Genomic DNA, 21,722 nt, shown 5'->3' on the forward strand with positions numbered 1-21,722 from the left:
TGTATGTGATTTGCTGTTACTGGCTTTAATACTGTATAATGCTAATGTAAATATTTTTAAAACCACTTTTTAAAGCGTAAACTAAATTCTAAAACCAACCACCATCGAAGTTTGTTAATTTTTATTTCGGTTAACTTCGGATTTCCGAAGTTTTCCGACATGGTGATTGAACAAATCAAGTTAGAGACGATTCGAACAGAACCAAGGAGAAGATCAGAAAGGTTTCTTCAAAAACAAAACTAATTATGTAAGGTCGCTCTTGCATTCCATTCATTCCGCTCTCTATTTCAGTGCACTCTTTACAGGCCTGTCTGATTTTTCTTCAGCACTCAATGTATATATTAGGTGTGTGCTAGATTTGAGCTGCAAATGTGAGGTAGTATAAAAACACTGGAATTTAGCGATGGCCGATTCAGATAATTCTCAGCATTCTAGTTTTGATGAAGGTGACGATAAACGAGAAGTGAAGTAAGAATATAATGTTTTAATGCAATTTGTATTTTCTCACGATTTTGTCTGATTATATTTTAACTTGTTCTAATTAACTAAAGCTTTGTTTTCATGTTGGGTAATAACATTATATACACTTTTTTATTTAACACTTTCGTAAAATATATATGGTTTTTACCTGAGCTTACTGTAAAATTGTCGTTGTGTTGCTGATTTCTTTGTTTCCGTTGTTTTATTTAATTTTGTGTTGGGTACCAGGATAGCACGTAGCAGCATAGGATATTATCTTAAACGACTAGTCTGCGGAATATAGCACTTCCTGATGAGATCACGCATGTGCAAGACGGTTATTTTTCGCGTGCACGCGTGCTATCCCAAAAAATCTGCATGCAAAACATGTACATTTCAAGCCATGTTAAAAAATCTTAATTTAACACCCATATTTTTTTTGTTTGTGTAATTAACGCAACTCTGCAGACTGGCACAAAGAGATAAATATGTTTGGTTTGATGGGCCCTAGACATTTTTAAGTGATACTTTCAAATATTTTAAAATGATTGTATCTTTTAAATTATCTGGTTGTTTCCGATCTTTGTTCAATTTTGATATATAAATACCATTTTTTAGCGGGCTAGGAGGGTTGTCCTTTCTCACACCAAGTACCCCATTGTTTTTTATTACCTCACTTACTCTATATATATATATATAGCCTATGTTATATATAATCTTATTGATTAAAGAGACTTTTGTTATGTTTGCAACTTATTTAATTGGGGCAATGTTTATTAGCCAATCAATGATAGAAAACACAAACTGTACGCTAAGAAATATATATATATAATATATAATATAGAATTTCAGCAAGAGTGAAATTTTACTTAATAGCCTATTCTGCAAACAGCACAATAGTTACATAGCTAAATGAAATGTTCACATGGAAACACAAAAAAAAAGTATACAATATGTGCAAAATATAATTTGACTCCATATTCTGCAAAAATTACAATAGTTACATAGCTGAATGATCACATAAAAACACAAAGTGTATATATGCTAAGAAATAATTATACAATTTGTGCAAAAGTAAAATTTTATTTCATATTCTGCAAAAGTTACAATAGTTACATAGCTGAACGATTACATAAAAACACAAAGTGTATATATGCTAAGAAATAATTATACAATTTGTGCAAAAGTAAAATTTTACTTCATGTTCTGCAAAAATTACAATAGTTACATAGCTGAATGATCACATAAAAACACAAAGTGTATATATGCTAAGAAATAATTATACAATTTGTGCAAAAGTAAAATTTTACTTCATGTTCTGCAAAAATTACAATAGTTACATAGCTGAATGATCACATAAAAACACAAAGTATATATATGCTAAGAAATAATTATACAATTTGTGCAAAAGTAAATTTTTACTCCATATTCTGCAAAAATTACAATAGTTACATAGCTGAATGATCACATAAAAACACAAAGTGTATATATGCTAAGAAATAATATATATAATTATACAATTTGTGCAAAAGTAAAATTTTACTTCATGTTCTGCAAAAATTACAATAGTTACATAGCTGATTGATTACATAAAAACACAAAGTGTATATATGCTAAGAAATAATTATACAATTTGTGCAAAAGTAAAATTTTACTTCATATTCTACAAAAATCACAATAGTTACATAGCTGAACGATCACATAAAAACACAAAGTGTATATATGCTAAGAAATAATTATACAATTTGTGCAAAAGTAAAATTTTACTTCATATTCTGCAAAATTACAATAGTTACATAGCTGAATGATCACATAAAAACACAAAGTGTATCTATGCTAAGAAATAATTATACAATTTGTGCAAAAGTAAAATCTAACTTCATAGTCTGCAAAAATTACAATAGTTACATAGCTGAATGATCACATAAAAACACAACGTATATATATGCTAAGAAATAATTATACAATTTGTGCAAAAGTAAAATTTTACTTCATGTTCCGCAAAAATTACAATAGTTACATAGCTGAATGATCACATAAAAACACAAAGTATATATATGCTAAGAAATATATATATATATATACAATTTGTGCAAAAGTAAATTTTTACTTCATATTCCGCAAAAATTACAATAGTTACATAGCTGATTGATTACATAAAAACACAAAGTGTATATATGCTAAGAAATAATTATACAATTTGTGCAAAAGTAAAATTTTACTTCATGTTCTGCAAAAATTACAATAGTTACATAGCTGAATGATCACATAAAAACACAACGTATATATATGCTAAGAAATAATTATACAATTTGTGCAAATATAAATTTTTACTTCATATTCCGCAAAAATTACAATAGTTACATAGCTGAATGATCACATAAAACACAAAGTGTATAATATGATAAGAAATATATATATATATATATATACAATTTGTGCAAAAGTAAAATTTTACTTCATATTCTGCAAAATTCACAATAGTTACATAGCTGAATGATCACACAGGTTGGATAGGTAGCATTAGTTAAATAAACATTCAATATTTGTTGTATGCGTATTGGGTTTGGTCCTTTACCTATTGTTAAAATCTTATTTTGTTTATTTTACATGGAAGGAAATTAACATATACTTTTATTTGCTAAACACATTTGAATTATTTGCGTATTTATTATTACTAATTGTATGTACACACAACTTGAGTGTGTAATTAAACAATTCTGGTGTAAACTTTCTAAAACTAACAATGGGAAAATGTCTTGAAATACAGAAACATTGTGTATTTGTGTTATTAATTACATATCTTCCAACTAAATGTAAATATGTTAACTGTAAACATGTTTTAACAACTGTTGTTTTGTTGCTATATCCTGTCTTTACGTTTAAATTATATTTAATTCTATACCTTGTGCCAGATTACGGGTTACTATGTATCTATGTTACTTTGTGGGTGATAATTTTTTTAGTCAGCATAAATGAATACATTCAATAACAATTAAAAAGCTCAATAAAGTACTAATAAATGACCTAACCAAATCAAATGTACTTTTAGGTCACTCACAAGTCACAACCTAGGGGATATGAAACACTAACCTAAACAGTATGCAGTATCGTATTACTGGTGTCTACAGTGTCAGGTTAAACATTGAATTAATGGACAAATAAAAAGTTTAAAACAATAAATCAATGCGAAAGCTTACCTAAAAAAAGACATAAGCACAATAGAATATTTAAATTTATGTTTAATTATAAAATGCCTTGCGCTGGGATAGCTCTGTAAAAAATTAAATTTTATGAATTTTAAGATCAACTTTGTGAATATACTTTTTAGACTCAGTCGGATTGGGAAATGTAATTTATTGGCCCCATCGTACTGTGTTTGAAAAAATATTTGTAAAATGTAATTAAGGTAAAAATAATGATTTGTTTGCGTTGTCTTACTGTGTGAAATACTTGTTCACTTAAGCCAGGCCATTTAACCTGCATATTTAACAAATGTGTATGAGTCTTTTAAGATCTTTCACCAAACTATTCTATAGTAGGGTGGAGAAAAATGTGAAACCTTTTCAATCTGATATTTAAAACTGTTTTCTCTTAACTCTGAAAGGCGGTTGTTGATTGTTTAAAACATTATTTCGATACTTAGATTTTTCGATATTATATGCCAAAGGTGTCTTTGTCTTTGGCTCGTCTTCCCCCACTCTACCATACATATCACTGGTAAAATCATAAAAGTAGCTTAATTAACTTACCATTAACACATAGTAAAGTATATGTTAATCCATTATTCTTCAATATGATAACTTGTTAAGGTACCGACAATGTGACGACATGTTAAGCAGAAGATTGGCAGGTAACATGCCAGCTGCACTTCGGAAAAAGAAGATTGAAACAAGTTACAAACAGTTCATTACCCCAACTGGTGATCCAATGAATTATGTCAAAAAACACATGAGGTACATACACATAGTGATGTTATTTTTATAGTCTACTATCTACTGTATACTACGCAATAAAAATAACAAACAATGAAGAATTTTTGTTGTTATTGTAATTTTATGTTTTTTGATCTTTTCACATATTTTGTTGTTGATGTAATTTCATGCTTTTTGATCTTTTTACAATACTTTGTATTTAAGACCTTTAAAATTGCGCCACTCCTGTTATAACTGCACCACCTTTTTGGGTAAGGTTTTAAATGGACCGTAAAAGGTGGCATTGTCATACATAGGCACCAAACTTTTGAAAATGCAGGGGAGCCAGGGATAGTTAAACACCCATTCCTTTGAAACAAAATCTAACTTATTGATTATAATGTTTACTAAATAACACAGTGCAGGGAATTCCAGGGTTGGCCTGCCTACCCTGCCACCCCAGGTTTGGCGCCTATGTTGTCATATCACTACCATAGAATAGAAATGTTTCTTTGGCACAAAAGTGGGGTACTGTTATAAAGAAATCCCTATTGTACATATTATCAAGGGGTTTAATTAAACCTCCTGACTTTACTTAGAATATGAGTTTTGTTGAAACAAAACATAAATTTTAAACATGCTTTTTTTAAGGCAAAGGTGGACTACAGTTATAAAGATAACCCTACTGCTCATGTATGTATTATCAAGAGCGTATTCCGTTTAAAACCCCTGGCTTGATTTAAAACATAGTTGTTCTTTAACTTTATGTATGCTTTACCCATTTAACAAAGATGCTTATCAGATTTACCCCCAATATGTAATATGGCACCTATTTATTAAAAAGCGAAAACAACCATTACCATACTATAAAGAATTAATAAGATAAGAGGCTATACCTTCGGATAATTAGTTCATCTGAACTAGGATAGTAACTAAGCTACAACAACTACAGTTGGCGCAATTTTTCTGTCCCGTCAACTGATGAATTTTAATTGGTAGCTCATTTACCCTCTAAATACGAAGATTTACACTCAGGGGTGAATTTACCCCAATTTAAAACAAGCTGACTTAAAATATGAGTTTTTGTTGAAATCTAAAGATAAATTTACGATTTTCAGGAGCAAAAGCATGAGTGATCTTGGTGTAGATCAACAAAAACGAGAAGAACAAGACGAGCGAAACGCTCGTTATTACGAACTTCAAAAACTGAAGGAACAATTAAAAGAAGAAGAAGAATCCTGGTCTTCTGTAAATAATTTAATACATTTTACTATAGTTTTTAACTGTTTAAACTAGATTAATCCATTTATTCATTTAGTTAAAACGCCCTGGAATGTACTTTTTTAAATTCAATCATGTTTTGTAGTTTTTTGTAAAATATATATAATAATATATATATATATATATATAATATATAATATTTATTTATTTATTTCAATTTTTAAATGTTTAAATTGGATGTGATTTAATTTGATTTACTTTACTCTAGTTTTTAAGTTAGATTAGTTCTCCATTTTCTTATTTAGTTAAAACGCTCTAGACTTATTTTGTTAACTTTCAACCTATGTAAATTCTAAATGTTTAAATTGGATATGAGTTGGGACCTATTTTTATATACTGGTACAGTACCATTGTAATTGTCCACCAGTCACCACTACCAGTCACTGTCAAATGTTGTTGAAACTGCATGAGTTCAACTGGGGCATGGTATTACCATGTTTCTGTATATATTTTAATTATATATTTCACCATAGTAGGATTTTAAGCTAGATAAACTCTAAATGTACAAATTGGGTGGCAGTTTTTTGGACCTATTCTTATATACCATACAGTACCAGTTACTGTTTGATAAAACTGCAATAGGTTAACTTGCGCATGGTGTTGCCATGTTTGCAATAGAATATTGTTGATAACGCTGTTCAATATCAGAAAGTTAGTCACTGATTAGTTTTGGCAACGTCAGGTTGCGTGTTACTCAAACAAGGCGTCTTTTTTTTATCTTTTTTTGCCGTTGGAATATTGTTCTATCAACATTATATATACTAACTATTGTACTGTCTTCTGTGGGGTAATTTGGGACACCTTTGGCACATAAAATCCAAGTATCCTGATCGCGTTTTAAACAATTAACAACGGTCTATGGGAGCCATGTGGATACAGTTTTATAATTCTTTAAATGTTTTTTGTTTACTACCAAATGGGACAAGTTAATGGAATAAAAAGGTGTCCCGTCTTTCCCCACCCTACTATAACTCAACAACCTAAGACATTGGAATTATATTTTTTTCATTAATTTTCATATTTATGGAGTAGTACTTTAAACCAAAATCACCTAATAATGGATATATTATACTTGGTAGCCTACTTAATTCATGACCAAATTTAAAGTAATGTGAAATTTGTTTCAGAAAAATTGCCAGGGGGGTAATGAAACATTATAATGTTTTATTTAAAAAAGTTAGAATGTTTTATTTATAAAAAAAAATGGCCATAGTGTTTGGTTACTATATTGGCCAGCAATGCATATATCAAATATTTCAATATTCATTCATATAAGGTATAGCTATATAATAAAATCCCCAATATGTATGTATTTATTTGAAACAAATTTCTTTTTACACCAAGCATTTGTTCAGAATCTGTAAAGAAATATGCCTATTTAAATTCTTTTGTTAGTGGCAGATTTTTGGTATTATTTTGTGAAAACAGTCCCAATTTACCGTGAAATCATAAGAAATATATATATTTGTTTGGAACGTATTTCTTTTTACACTAAGCTTTTGTTCAGAATCTTCAAAGTTGGAAATCGAGAAGAAGAAGCGCGACCATTGATGCGAGGAAACGAAAAGAAGATCGGGAGATCATTGAACAAGAGAGCACGAACAAATCTCGAAGAAAACCAAAAACTTACAAGGAGATGCTTGAACAAAAGTTTGTGTCCTATCCGTGTTTATTAGTTGCTTCATTCTTTTTTACTGATTAAGTTTAAATTTATTTATTTAACACTCTAATTTAGACTATCATACATGATTTACATTTGTTATGATTTTTTTATAAATTTAGCAAAATAAACAAAGCACAATAATTTTAAGATAAAAAAAATTAAATTAGATTATTTAAAAATTATTTTTATCTTGATTTTTTATAGTTTGATGTAGAACTGAACACTTTTATATTATATTCAATAATATTTACTTTTTTTTTTCTTGTTCAGAAAATACCGAGATTCCGCTTTCTTTGATGACAGCGACAACCTTGTTGCTGTGATCCCTCCAAACAATGCTATCAGCAAACCAAGTGAAACTAAATCATATTCAACATACAAAAAATCCACCACACCAACGATACCTTCACAATCCCCCCCTACAACTACGTATTTATCAAAAGTTGAAGCCGTGATCAAGCCAGTTCAGTCAAACCCATCAAGTACTGCAGTCAACACAAGCCCTCCTCAACAAAACACATACAACAGATACTCAAGCGTCAAATCTTTCACTTTACCGAAGAAAAATGTTGAAAATAAGTTTCCCGCCAAAACCGATTCTGTCCCTAAAATGACAGATTATGTTCCTAAAACGACGGTTGTTATGCGTAATAAACCAGCTGCTGCAAATAGTTATCAAAAGTAAGTGCTATTGTACATTGTGTAATATACATTGATATATAAAAGCATTGTGTAATGTATTTTTATGGAAGGTATGCGATCCAGTAATCTGTATCTGGTTATTGTGTATGTCATAAGTATAAGTGATATTGACGGAACTGTCTGCGAATGGCGCGGTCTGATTATGAGCTTATTTTAAACACTAACAGGGATATATGTGATTTAGTTTGGTGAAACACTTTACAAAACTTTAAAAGAATAAGTAGAAACACTTTAATCACAATAATTATATCTATTTTTTTAAATCACAATAATAGGACATTTAAGTGGCAATTATTAATTTCAATTATTTATTTGTAAAACACTGTAAATGAATAAGTAGGAACACTTTAATCACAATAATTATATATATCTATTTTTTTAAATCACAATAATTTGACATTTAAGTGACAATTATTAATTTGAATTAATTAACTGGTAAAACACTGTAAATGAATAAATAGGAACACTTTAAAATATCACAAAATTATGTATAATATTTAAGCGACAAATTTTTCTTTAAATTATATATCTGTTAAAACACTATAAATAAATAGGTAGGAACACTTTTAAGTATTACAATACCATAAAGTTTAAACAACAACTATTACTTTTAATACTGTACCTTTTTGTTTTGTTTATATTGCAAACAACACGTAACATGTATTTTGTTCTTATTGTATTGCTTTTCATACACAGAGAGCGTCCAAAATCTGCTTACAGCGATTTATCGAGCTTAAGGTCTTCAACATTACCAAAGGATTATCATAGCTATTCAACTCCTAAACCATTCACCAAAAGTAATACCAGCACTTTCTCTCAACAACGAAGAACGGCGTTTGCTAACAAGCGGAATATGTGGGAAAACATAGGGAGTCAGACCAATCAACCAGTTACCACGGAACCGAAACACTTGGCCACGTTACTGCGTGATGATAATGCCCCGACAATCACGCCGCAAAACGAAGAAAAAGTAAAACCGGCTGTAGTCAACCCAGTTCGTGTTGAGCCAACACCACAACCGAAAGTACAAGCTAAAATTGAAACGCCAATCAATTTTCAGAGCAAGGATAATACTGTGTATGCGCCAAAAATATCAGTTACATCCAGTGCTGTGAGTTTATGGACATAAATTTGGATATTTTTTTAAATATTTAATCTAGTCAAGTTATTCTGTTCAGTTTAGATATTCTTCTAATTATTTAAAATAGCGATGTTATTTTCTTCAGTTTAGATATTTTTCTAATTATTTGATTGAGTTCAGGCTCTCAATTTTTCAGCAGACCAACATTTTAACGTCATAATCTATTTTTATCACCTGGCAGACAGTTTATAATATTTATTTACTGTTGCTGGCTTCTTTGCACTAAAAACACTTCAGTCCAAAGCATCTGAAAGTTTTACTTTGACTAATTTTTTTTTACTCTGGCTAAAATAAGTTTTACTTTGCCCCAATTTTTTTTTAACTTCGGCTAAAAAAATTTTTTGTGGCTAAAAATTTTTTTTAATTTGACCAAAATAAGTTTTACTTTGACTAAAATAATTTTATTTTTGATTACAGAAAAATAAGTCCTCCACAATCGAAGCTTTATTTGATGATATGAAGATATGTATCAACCAAAGACCACGCAGTGAAAAAGGATTTGGGTTTACTGTGCGAGGTGGAGACGATGGAAAACCAGTAATTGTTAACACGGTTACACCTGGTATGCAACAACCATTTAAAAGTTTTATTATAGTAGGGTGGGGGAAGATGGGACACCTTTTCATTCCTTTTTTTTTCTCATTCAGTTTTTTTTTCATTCTATTTTTTTAACCATTCAGAAGTTTTATTATAGCAGGGTGGGGGAAGATGGGACACCTTTTCATTCACTTTTTTTTCTCATTCAGTTTTTTTTTCATTCTATTTTTTTACCCAATCAGAAGTTTTAATATAGTAGGGTGGGGGGAAGATGGGACTGCTTTTCATTCTATTTTCTTTTCCCATTTGGTGGTAAACAAAGAACATTCAAGAATTGTAAAACCGTATCCTCACTACTTCCATAGCCCGTTTTGTTAATTGTTTAAAGCACGTTCAGGATGTTTGCATATTATGTGCTCATCAAGGTGTCCCGTCTTCCTATACTTCTTATAATGTAACAATATTCAATGAAAAAATATTTCATTTTATTCTATGTGGGTGAGGTCCTTGTCAAGGACCATTAGGCCAGATTTGGCTCATTACCCCAACGTGCAGAGTACTTATATAGGCTACATGCTTTAGGCGATCAGTGTAACTTCGTATTGGACTGTATATGTCCTGACCAAGACTAGCTATTCTTGCATGTTATTAATTTATAAACCGAACATTATTTTAGCGTGTACAAACATACCAAAAAACTTCAACAATTTTACTTTTAAAAGTTTTTGACAATTTTTTTTTTTAAATACAATTATACTTTTCAAAGTTTTTGACAATTTTATCAAAAAAAAACATACTAAAAAGCTTTGACAATTCTACCTTCAAATTTAGTACTATTTATCTGTTGAGGTCTTAACAATTATAAATCTAATAGCACATACTGTATGACGGTTGTCTTTAATGCACACAGAATATTTATGCACGCTGTAGTTTAAATTTGGTAAAACTATAATCAAGCAGTGGCGCAGCCAGGGGGGTTTAGGGTGTCGCGACCCCCTTTTTAAATCAAAAAAGTTATATATATATATAATTAAAAAAATTTTTAAAAAAATTAAAAAAAAATTTTTTTGATTAAACCCCCCCCCCAATAATTATAATATATGTATATATTTAAAAGAAAGAATTATATTTTTTTATATTTAATGTTAGATACCAAATAAAAATCTTTTTTTTTTAAATCTGATTTTTTTTTATATCTAATTTAAAATCATTTTGTGTCGTATGTTTAGGTGGTGCTGCCAGTGTGTGTCAGCTATGCATCGGAGATGAAATTCTTGCGATTAATGATGTTCGTCTGTCATCAACACTAACACAAGATGAAATTGTTCAACTTATAGTTGATAGCGTAATCACTGGAAATCTGGGCCTTGATATCAGAAGATATGGAAAATCGAAAAAATGTAAATTTTTGTTTAGTATTTTTCCAAAAACCATGCATGATGTTGTATATATATATTAGTATTGTTGCCATTTTTTAATGTAACAGAAGAATTTCTTTTTAATAAAACTAAACTTTAATAGTTCGGAATTTTTGTAAATTTTGCTAATGCAAATTCGACTTCCACACACAGTTTTTTACAAAAAAATAGATCTTAAAATAAAATGCATACGAGGTACTGTAGGTACTGAACGTATTTTTTTTTAAATTAAAACACTTTATATGTATGGCTACACACACTCTGAATATTTCACACATGAATAATTTAATTGCTAGGTTTTATTGTTAAACTGAAAATTTTTTAAGATATATATAATTTTTACAACTAAAACACTTCATATGTCCACACACTAAACATAGTTTACACATTGATTGATAGTTTAACACAAAATGTTTTTTTAATTTGTTTTTATTTTTGTGCGATTAATTTTTACAATTAAAACACTTCATATGATTGCATACTAAATATAATTCACACATGTATAGTTTAACACAAAAATATTTTTAATATTTTTTTATATGAATTTCAGCAAATCCGTTGCGTTTGTCGGGAACGAAAGTCGTCATGACTTCGGGAGGTTTTGTTCAAGTTCGCTCCGACAAAGGAAAAGAACTCGTCGTTTCTGCAAACCCAAAGAATAATATGAATGAAGAACCCATGGTGTGTATTCTTGTGGGGTAAATTGGGGTAATGGGCCAAACCTGGTCTAAATCTCAGGACCCATGGCATGCCACGCTGGGACCACACCCACTTAGAATTTGTTGGGGTAAAGTGCCTATCCTGGCCTAAATCCCAGGGCCCATGACAGGCCTAGCTGCGGGACCTCACCCACATAAAATATATTGGGGTAATGGGCCTATCCTGGCCTAAATCCCAAGACCTATGGCGTGCCACGCTGTGGGATCTCACCCACATAGAATAGTTTTCTTGTTGTATCTGGATAAATTAGGATAAGGGGCCAATCCTGTTATAAAACCCTCACCCACATGGAATAAAATCTAGATAAATCAAAGCATTAATTTAATCCTGATCAAGACTAGATGCTATTGGGGACTCTTATTGTTTTTTCTTTTGGGATTCAAATTTTTACCCTTAAAAGTTTAAAATTTTGTCGATTTAAATTCGTGTTTTTCAGACCAAACTAGGGGAAGAAAAGTTTGAAAATGTCAAAATAGAAGTTTCACCGCCGCTACCACCTCCACCCCCACCACTAGCCCGCCCCACACAATATATTCCACCGTCAACTTCAAAGCAAAACAATGGTGTTTCACCACGGTAGGCTTACTTTATGCTTAAAAACTTATTTGTTCAATATTTTTATGACAATCTGTTTTTTTTTGTGCACGACTTTTAGATTTTAGTTTTTGTTCAATGTTTCCATAATTTTCTGGTTTAAACCTCAGAAGGATTTTCCATAAATATTTGGTTTCAAACTTTAGTTTTTGTTCATTATTTCCACAATTTTCTGGTTTAGTGGAATTTTTGTATTAAAATTGTCGTAACAGCAGAAGGGATAACAGGAACAAAATGTAAAATTTAGGCTTACTTTATGCTTTAAGACTTTAATTTTTGTTCAATATTTTCATAATTATCTGGGTTTTTTTTGTGCAAGGCGTTTAGGTTTTAGTTTTTGTTCAATGTTTTCGTAATTATCTGGTTTACATCTTTAGTTTTTGTTTAATATCTCCACAATTGTTAATTTGGTGTAGGTTTTTAGTTTTTGTTCAATATTTCTATAATTTTCTGGTTTAGTGGGAGTATTGTATTAAAATATTGTCATATCAGTAGAAGGGGTAACAGGAACAGAATGTAAAATTTAGGCTTACTTTATGCTTTAAGACTTTAATTTTTGTTCAATATTTTCATAATTAACTTGTTTAAAACTTTATGGGGATTTTCCATAATTATGTGGTTTCAAACTTTAGTTTTTGTTCAAGATTTCCATAATAAACTGATTTATTGTATTATTTATGAGGGTTTTTCATAATTATCTAGTTTCAAACTTTTGTTTTTGTTCAATATTTCTACAATTATCTGGTTTAGTGGAATATTTATATTAAAATTGTCGTAACAGCAGAAGGGATAACAAAAACTGCCAGTAAAATATTCATAACGTTTAAATAACCTTTGGGTGGAATATTTTCTATTTTCCCATATTAAGACACAGTAAACAGATACTTGTTCAAATTAAACTAAATTTGGGTAATCGTAAAAGCATTGTGTTATATAGCAATTGCAGTGTTACTAAATTTATTTGCAGTAATGGGCCGATTCTGGCCTAAATCTTAGATCCCATGGCATGCCACACTGGGGGACCTCACCCTTATAAAAATCGTAATGGCCCAATTCTGGACCAATTCTTAGAAACCATGGCAGGCAAGGCTGTGGGACCTCAGCCACAAAAAAATTTGTTGGGGTAATGTGCCAATTCTGGCCCAATTCTTAGACCCCATGACGTTCCAGGGACCTCACCCACATAGAATAGAATACTAAATTTGTATACAAAACTACTGTAATTTTATCAATGTGTTTTTAATATTTTATTATCACAGCACAAGTGCTTCAAGTTCATTGAACAGAACAGTAAGGATGCCAACAAAATTTCAAGGTATTTTATTTAAACTGTTTGCTTAAATTCTACATTGAATTATGAATAAACTTAAATGTGTCTAAAATATTTCCTTTAACAGAAACACCAAGTGTGGAAATTGATGGCCTTCTTAATAAAACTAAGGTAACATCATAAAAAAATACTAAATTTATAATTCATTATGGTAAAAAAACTTATATTTTAATTTATTTAAACAGTAGATGTATAAACCATTATAGTAAAAAAATACATTTAATTTTTTCAGTAAATATGTAACCCAATATGGTAAAAAAACTTCTATACAGTGTTTTTTTATTAAATGCATAATCCATTATGTAAAAAAGCTTACATTTATTATTTTTTCAACTGTAAATTTATAATCATTTATAAAAAACAACTTAAATTTAATTTTATTTAAAGAACACAAATCATTCTAATATCCCACCCGCGCCTGTGGTGTATAATGGAAACATGAATCAACCAAGTCAGCTTAAAAGCCAGGTTGGTGGTTCATATTTGGATTAAACTGAATAAATGAATGTAACTTACTTTATCCTCGCGTGGCAGGAAAATGCAGTCGTAATAACACGGGTGTCCTGTTTCATACACCTCGTGCCAGCTTACGAGTTACCAGTTACCATGTGTTTTACTTTGTAATTGATTGTTTTTTAGTGGATTTTTTCTTTTTTTTTATGTTTGGTTGATATTTGGACAACCCATTAGTGAACAGCTGGGTTGAAGCAATTGCCGTTAAGTGTCTTGCCCAAGGACACATACGCCCGCAATGGTAGCAGCGACGAGCCTTGAACCCATTACCTCTGGGTTATAGCAGGCATGCTAACCACTCTGCCACGGCGTCGGCTAATTTATATATATTTAAGGGAATCTATTACATTAAAATAATTATTTTAGAACATGTATTTTGTGCTAATGTTAGAATAAAGTTTTAATTAATTTGCATTAGTTTAGAAGTAATGCAAAGACTGTCTGAAAAAAATGACAAAAATGTTTTTTTTTTCTAGTTGTTGAAAGAAAGCCAAACCTTGGACGAACAAGAAGCAAAACTTCAGGAAGAAAAAAGGAAGAGAATCGCTGAAGCAAAACTGGAAGATGCAAGATTGGAAGAAGAGCTATTGTAAGTTGAAATTCAATTACTGATTAGGAGTAAATTTTTAACTAAAATAATTTTCCTTCAATTTAAAATATTTAGAAAAAATTGTAAATTATTCGGAAAATTGAAAATGTCTAGAAAACTGAAATTGTTTAGAAAAACTGAAAATTATTTTAAAAAATTAAAAATGTTTAAAAAAGTTGAAAATTATCTAGAAATAATGAAAATTATTTAAGAAATAAAAAAAGGTTTAGAAAAATTAAAAATTATTCAAAAAAGTTAAAAATTATTTTAAAAATTGTCAATTATATATTTGAAAAATTGAAAATTATTTAGAAAAATTGAGAATTACAAATTGGAACAACAAAAAAGAAGGGAAGAAGAGAAACAGAAATTGGTGGAGGATAAACCATTTAAGTAAGTGTGTATGAGAATGAATTGTTGTTAAAATTTTTATTTTGTTTAACATATAGTACTGTGGAGGAAGATGGGACACCTTTAGCGCATAATACCCAAATATCATGATCGTGTTTCAAACAATTAACAACAGTCTTTTGGAGTCGTGAGGATACAGTTCTAAATTTTTTGATTTTTTTGTTTACTACCAAATGGGACGAGAAAATAGATTGAAAAGGCGTCCCATCTACCCCTACCCTACTATATATTAATATCATACAAGATTTGTACATACGTTGCAGAAACGTTTTAGTAGTTCGTGCTTGGCTTTTGACATTCTGTTAATTCTGCTAGCAGGCATAAAGTAAATAATTGTTTAGTGGCTCATCTGGTATAAAAACGTAGTGTTTTTATCAAATTTCGTCCTCCATCTGGCAAGACTTCATCAGGGGCCCCTGAATTTTATACCAGATAAGCTGCTAAAAGAGCTTTTAATTCGATAAAGTTAAAAATTTAATTTGTTTCTTAGCTTTGGTGAAAATCATATTAAATAACTTGCTTATCTACATAGAAATATTATGTCATATTTATTCCTTGTATATTTATTACAGTTTGCATTTTTTTAGCGTTAGTAAAAATGAGATTAAATAGCTTCTAGAATTATGTTACATTCCTTCTTGCTTGTAAATTCCATTATTGTTACAATTTGCAGTTTTATGGTATTTGCTAAAAATGGGATTAAATAACTTACATATCTATCGAGAATTCTGTCGTTTATATTCTTTTTTTATTATATTTATTTCTTGAATATTGTTACAGTTTGAATTTTTTAGCTTTGATCAAATTAAGATTAAATAACTTGCATCGCGATAAGGCCGATAACTTTTGTTCTTACCACTTCAATTTGTTTCTTGGCTTAAAAAAATAGGATTAAATAACTTAAATGTAGCATTATGTCATATATCTTGTATATTGCAGCCTACATGTAAGCCCAGCATCATACAGTGAGCGTGGGTTAAGTCATTGGTTGATTGAAGAAGCTGAACGCAGTAGAGTTGCTCAACAAGAAGGGAGGGCAAGATTCAACGCTTTTCAACAAACTAATGTAATTTGAAATTCTTATGCTCGAAATGTGGATTTGTTGTATTTTATTATGTTAACCACTATTATGGATAATTGCTACCTATTTTAACACCAACAAAATTAAGCAACTGGATAATTTTTATTCTAGTTATGTTATAAGTTGTGTGTGTTTCAGGTTTTTTTTCGTATTTATTTGACATTCATTCACAAGCGTAGGATATTGGTAGGCTGTTGTGCAACAACCACAAATTTGAACTTAGCAACCAAAAACTCAGATTTAGACTCCTGTGTTATTTAATTTCTTTTAATACATAGTAGGGTGGGGAAAGATGAGATATGTTCTGTATCCTCACGACTCCTATAGACTGTCATTAATTGTTTAAAACATGATCAGGATATTTGGTATTATGTGCTAAAGGTGCCCCATCTTCCCCACCCGACTATATACTTTTACCACACTATGTATATCAGGGGTAACGGGCCAACCCTGGTCTACAAGCCAGTACCCCTGGTGTGCCGTATCTTAAGACCTCACCCATATAGAATAGAATATCAGGTTTCTGCATGAAGTAAACGAATAGGACATATTTGAATATATTCCAGGACCACCCCAGAGGTGTGCTTCCGGACATGGTGATACAAAGACTCACAAAACAGGCACAAAACCCTCGAAACACAAATTATTCTCATCCAAACTTGCCGGGTACACTTAAAGATTTATGGAATGATCCCAGCACACAGGCTACTCTGTTATAAGACAATCTGTATGACTTGTTATTATATAACTTCTGTATATACGCTCGCCACACTTACAGTTCCTTTCAGGTTTTCTTTTAACACTGTAATTATAGCATGTTTTTCATGAGTGCTAGATTAGTTTATATCATTTTATTATAAAAAAGTTAAAAGAATTTTCTGTAATTATCCGTTTTTCACACCCATCACTTTTTAAACTAAAATTTAAAAAAAATGTGTCAAAGTACCATTTTCAGCACAAAAAAAAACAAGCGCGGTTCATTTTACAGAAAAATCAGCTAACACGAGGTACATTTGATCACACGCGGTGCTTTTTAATATTCTATATATGTGGCTACTAACACATAATGCCTTTAAATCCTCATTGTGCTACCTTTTCAGTATTATGTATACAAGTCTCAATGAATTTGCATTCTATGAAATACTGGTACATTCAATTTGGGGACTGGTTGCAGTTATTTGGTTGAAATGGTGTTAATTCAAACTTTCTACTGTGAAGCTGTCACAAAGTTTAAGTAAAAAAGCTATAATTTTATCGGTAAAAAAAACAATACTAAATATTTAATCGTTTTTGCCAATCCTTGTTCTTTGTCATATATTCTAAAAGTTTAAATTTTAATTTTTTTACTTTTTATCTTGTCAACAGCTATTCAAATGTTCAAATTCGATAAAAAGTAATTGAATGTGGCTACTATGTTTTGCTACTGGTCGCTATTAGTTTTGTAGTATTATGCTTGATGTAAATAGCTGAATTAAAATGTTTCAAAAAATTTTGGGTAGATCAATCGCCGTATTGAAGTGAAACGTTTAATTGTCAATATAAATAATACTCAATCAATTTTCTACCGTCATATATGTGTAGCTGTTAGAATAAAAAACATATTTAAAATTCGAGTCTTTATAAGAAACTTAAACTGTTCCTATCTGCAGAAAAATGATATTACTTTAGCTGTAAATCAAAATGTAAGTATTTATAAATTGGGTAGTTGTAGTTTTAAGTAATATACTGTGAAGCCGAATTCCGTTCTGGTGTGTTTGATATTCAAAAGCGCCATCACGGTTTCTCTTCACATCAGCAGCCAACGCTTTCAGTCAGCACGGCGGACATTGCTTCGAGTGCGCATCTGGCCTTAACGTCATAATAATACCAAGTGACGCTTCGGCGCAAACAGAGACGCAGTGACTTCGCATACATAGGAAACAAGTTTTTGGTTGTTAAAATTGAAAGAGGAAGAGACCAATTTACGATAGTGTCAAATGCTAATTTTCAAAAGTAACTTACACAAACGAATACAAAACGGGTATACAAAGAAATGATTGGTGATAAACGCCGCGGTAACTAGGCTCCGTAGTTCTACTTTGAGCATGAATATTTTCATTATTTTAAGTGCGTTAAATCCCCTATGCATGTATGGTATAAAAAGCGAAGTGATCTTCAAGCCACAACTGCAGTACACGACTTACGGATGTTCCCTTGTTCACGTCACGCGTTGATAAGGATGAGTGTGTGCTGCTCACGTGTCATGCGATCCTCTCCGAACAAAAGAGAATCGCTAGAGAGAAAGGCGTCTCGTGGAAGAGGACTCGGGGTAGACGTAAACGCTGTCGGCTCCCGTAGCATATTATCACTTGTGCTCAAGGACGAGACGCCTAAAAGAAGAGTCCTTTGTTGCTGTAACTCGGAATCAATGTGATCCACAGTTTTGTTCAGCGCTGAATTATACGTAGTTTGCTCAGGGCCACAGTAGGGACTGGTTTCGCGTCTTTGTTGACACTTCTAAAGGAAATCAAACTCAACCAAATGACTTCTAGGCGCAAGCAGCTAGCACCGTGTAAAGTCAGAGGTATGTTGCTTTTATACTAATTTTTACAAGATATTGTTGTTTTGTTCAATACGTTTGATCGTTACTTTGTTAATTTAAATTTAGCTTGTCTACTTTTAAGAGTAAGTGCCGCCTTGGCATTGATCAATAGTCGGTACACGATTGTACTTTGATTGAATGGAACAATCAACAGAAACAATTGGCGTTTGTTTCACGGTTGGAACTAGGACGCGTTTACAAATCAATCAGTTGTGATGCAGTATTTGATTAGTAAGCTTGTGACACAGATGTAGGCGCGAGAACCGTATGCTTAGCTGTATAAAACAGCTAGCGCACAACTATTTTTTGTTCTTCTGCTTCTTATTGAAGATTTCACTCTCAGAGCTCTCGTCGCGCATTCGTGCCGTTGTTTATGCGCGAGTCGTTTGAGCGCGCGCGCGCACACACACACGAAAGAGTAAACCCACACATACATACAATTCAGCACGGGATGACGCGTTCTTTGCTGAGTACCAGCGGAAGCAATGATTTCTGTAGCTCTGAGACTAAGGAGCATTTTAACTTTGTAAAATAAGTTCTGCCTAAAATACAAAATTGAGCACCTAAACTTAAACATCACTTTACATTTACAAAGTCTTTTCAATTCAAAAGTGTAGAGTTACTTGTCGTAATATAGCACCTGGCTTCACTCTTACACTTATTTTAAGTTCCTTAAACCTCTTAATGTAAATTCTTTGCACCGTTGTTGTAATACTATTATGTTAATAGTAATACAAATGCATTATTTGGGCCCAATGCTATGACTTAAAAACTTACTCAAAGTAATAGCTGGTTTAATGCTTTTTACCAATACAATACCAGAATGTGATACCCAAAGATTGATTTTTTGTGGTTTTGCATACAGAATTTTATTTTTTTAGTAAGAATTGTATAAAAAATGTTCTTTATTATTAAATAAATTAGCTTATAAAAAAAAGGATTTCTGTATGTATTACTGCTAAAATAATGTAACTTGTCTTAGTCCAATGACAGTCTATTTTTTATAAGATGTACATGTTGAAAAAGGAAATACAACATACATGTAATAGCCTTTTTTAAAATTAGATTAGTCATTTAATTTTAATATTCCTACATCTCCCGAGTAGCAAATAATATAAATGTGTAGCTTATAAGTTTGCTAATCTTTGGACTAGTTCCTGTTTTGAAAGTGGGGAAAAAGTCTGTATTTTATTTACACAAAATCATATGATTTAATAAAAAAATCACCGAAATGAATCTAAAATAAGGTCACTTTATCCTAACATTTCTGTTAAGTAACTGATGCATCATCATTTGCACAGAATGATATATTATTGATTTTCTCTATGCATTTTAGCTGTATGAATGAAGTACAATTGTTTTTTTTATTTACAAAAAAACCATATGATTTTAATAAAAAAATGTAAATCTTTTGAAAATTAAATAGAATTATTTATTCTTGATGCTCTTAATGCTCTAGTTGTATTAATTTTGAATGTCATTGGTAAATACTTTCAAATTTTCACTAAACTACAGTAGCCTACATCTTACATGTTGTATGGACAAAGAAAAAAAAGCGATATTTATTTACCTTGTGTGTTTATCTTTTCTAGTGTTTGATTTTAACGGTCACCATTTTAAATGATAGTGGATTATAACCAAGCCAAGGTTAAGTGGACAATAAAAAAATTCCTTATTTATCACGCAAATGCCAATATTTGAACTAGGGAAATGGGATGTACTGTTTAATGTTTACATATGGCATCATCTTAAGGACTTGCTCATGTAACTACAGTTTTGTATGGTCACATACCTACAGTTGTAACTACAGTTTTGTATGATCACATACCTACAGTTGTAACTAGTTCTGTATGGTCATGTAACTACAGTTTTGTATGGTCACATACCTACAGTTGTAACTACAGTTTTGTATGGTCATGTAACTACAGTTTTGTATGGTCACATACCTACAGTTTTAACTGCAGTTTTGTATGGTCACATACCTACAGTTTTAACTACAGTTTTGTATGGTCACATACCTACAGTTTTAACTACAGTTTTGTATGGTCACATACCTACAGTTGTAACTAGTTTTGTATGGTCATGTAACTACAGTTTTGTATGATCACATACCTACAGTTGTAACTAGTTTTGTATGGTCACATAACTACAGTTTTGTATGGTTAAGTAACTACAGTTTTCTATTTATTTAGAACAACCAAGCTCCACTAGTAATGTGAACAATTGTGAACCAACCGTTAAGTTAGAACGTGAAGAAATATGGAAATACAGCGTCAGGTAAAAGAGAAACAATAATTTTTATGGTAAAATTTTAATTTACTAAACTGTGTGCCATTTTAAATGCAGTAGAAAAGTAGAAAATTAACATTTATTTTTTTAGGAATGTGTTTATGTAAAGTTATAAATTTTATAGTGTTTAAAATTTAATCTATTGAATGAATGTAAATAATCTAGTGCAGATGTAAATAATCTAGTGCAGATCTAACTGTGTCCTCACCCAGAATTGTTAATAACATATTAAATTTATAAAGACACTTACATAATAGATAAATTGCATCGTTTATTTTATTCTTAAAAAAAGTTGGAGAAAAGCAATTTGTAAATTTTAGGTTTTTTAAATTTAGTCTAGTGCAGATCCAAATGTGACCTTAACCAGAATTATTGAGTGTGTCAGACTAAAAAAAATCATATGTTTAAAGTTTAGTCCGAAAAAGATTAGAGAAGACAGTTTTTGACAACCTATGCTGTATAACTTGTTGTAAAAATATGTGTATTATATATTTAGTCC

At 30.8% G+C, this 21,722-nt stretch overlaps 1 protein-coding gene across 1 annotated transcript; it reads left to right on the forward strand.

Annotated features, from left to right (window-relative positions):
• Positions 1-263: 263 nt before the first annotated feature.
• Positions 264-17,961, forward strand: LOC100181356 (LIM domain only protein 7). The gene is made up of 17 exons (XM_002128910.5): positions 264-468; positions 4,272-4,415; positions 5,492-5,621; positions 7,162-7,304; positions 7,588-7,998; positions 8,716-9,130; positions 9,578-9,722; positions 10,927-11,097; positions 11,666-11,796; positions 12,272-12,411; positions 13,689-13,744; positions 13,827-13,870; positions 14,147-14,227; positions 14,749-14,861; positions 15,174-15,254; positions 16,212-16,338; positions 16,920-17,961. Exons 1-17 carry the CDS (start codon positions 404-406, stop codon positions 17,070-17,072), a joined length of 2,550 nt encoding a protein of 849 aa, XP_002128946.1. The 5' UTR covers positions 264-403; the 3' UTR covers positions 17,073-17,961.
• The last annotated feature ends 3,761 nt before the right edge of the window (positions 17,962-21,722 follow it).

The sequence above is a fragment of the Ciona intestinalis genome, chromosome 9 (assembly GCF_000224145.3).
Source record: "Ciona intestinalis chromosome 9, KH, whole genome shotgun sequence".
NCBI classification, from domain to species: domain Eukaryota; kingdom Metazoa; phylum Chordata; class Ascidiacea; order Phlebobranchia; family Cionidae; genus Ciona; species Ciona intestinalis.

Bases quoted from the DNA above. Each gene is read 5' to 3' on its own strand.
- LOC100181356 (XM_002128910.5), top strand. From the start codon at position 404: ATGGCCGATTCAGATAATTCTCAGCATTCTAGTTTTGATGAAGGTGAC. The intron at 12,412-13,688 runs GTAGGCTTACTT...TTATTATCACAG, and splicing joins AACAATGGTGTTTCACCACG to CACAAGTGCTTCAAGTTCAT. The intron at 14,228-14,748 runs GTTGGTGGTTCA...TTTTTTTTCTAG, and splicing joins CAAGTCAGCTTAAAAGCCAG to TTGTTGAAAGAAAGCCAAAC.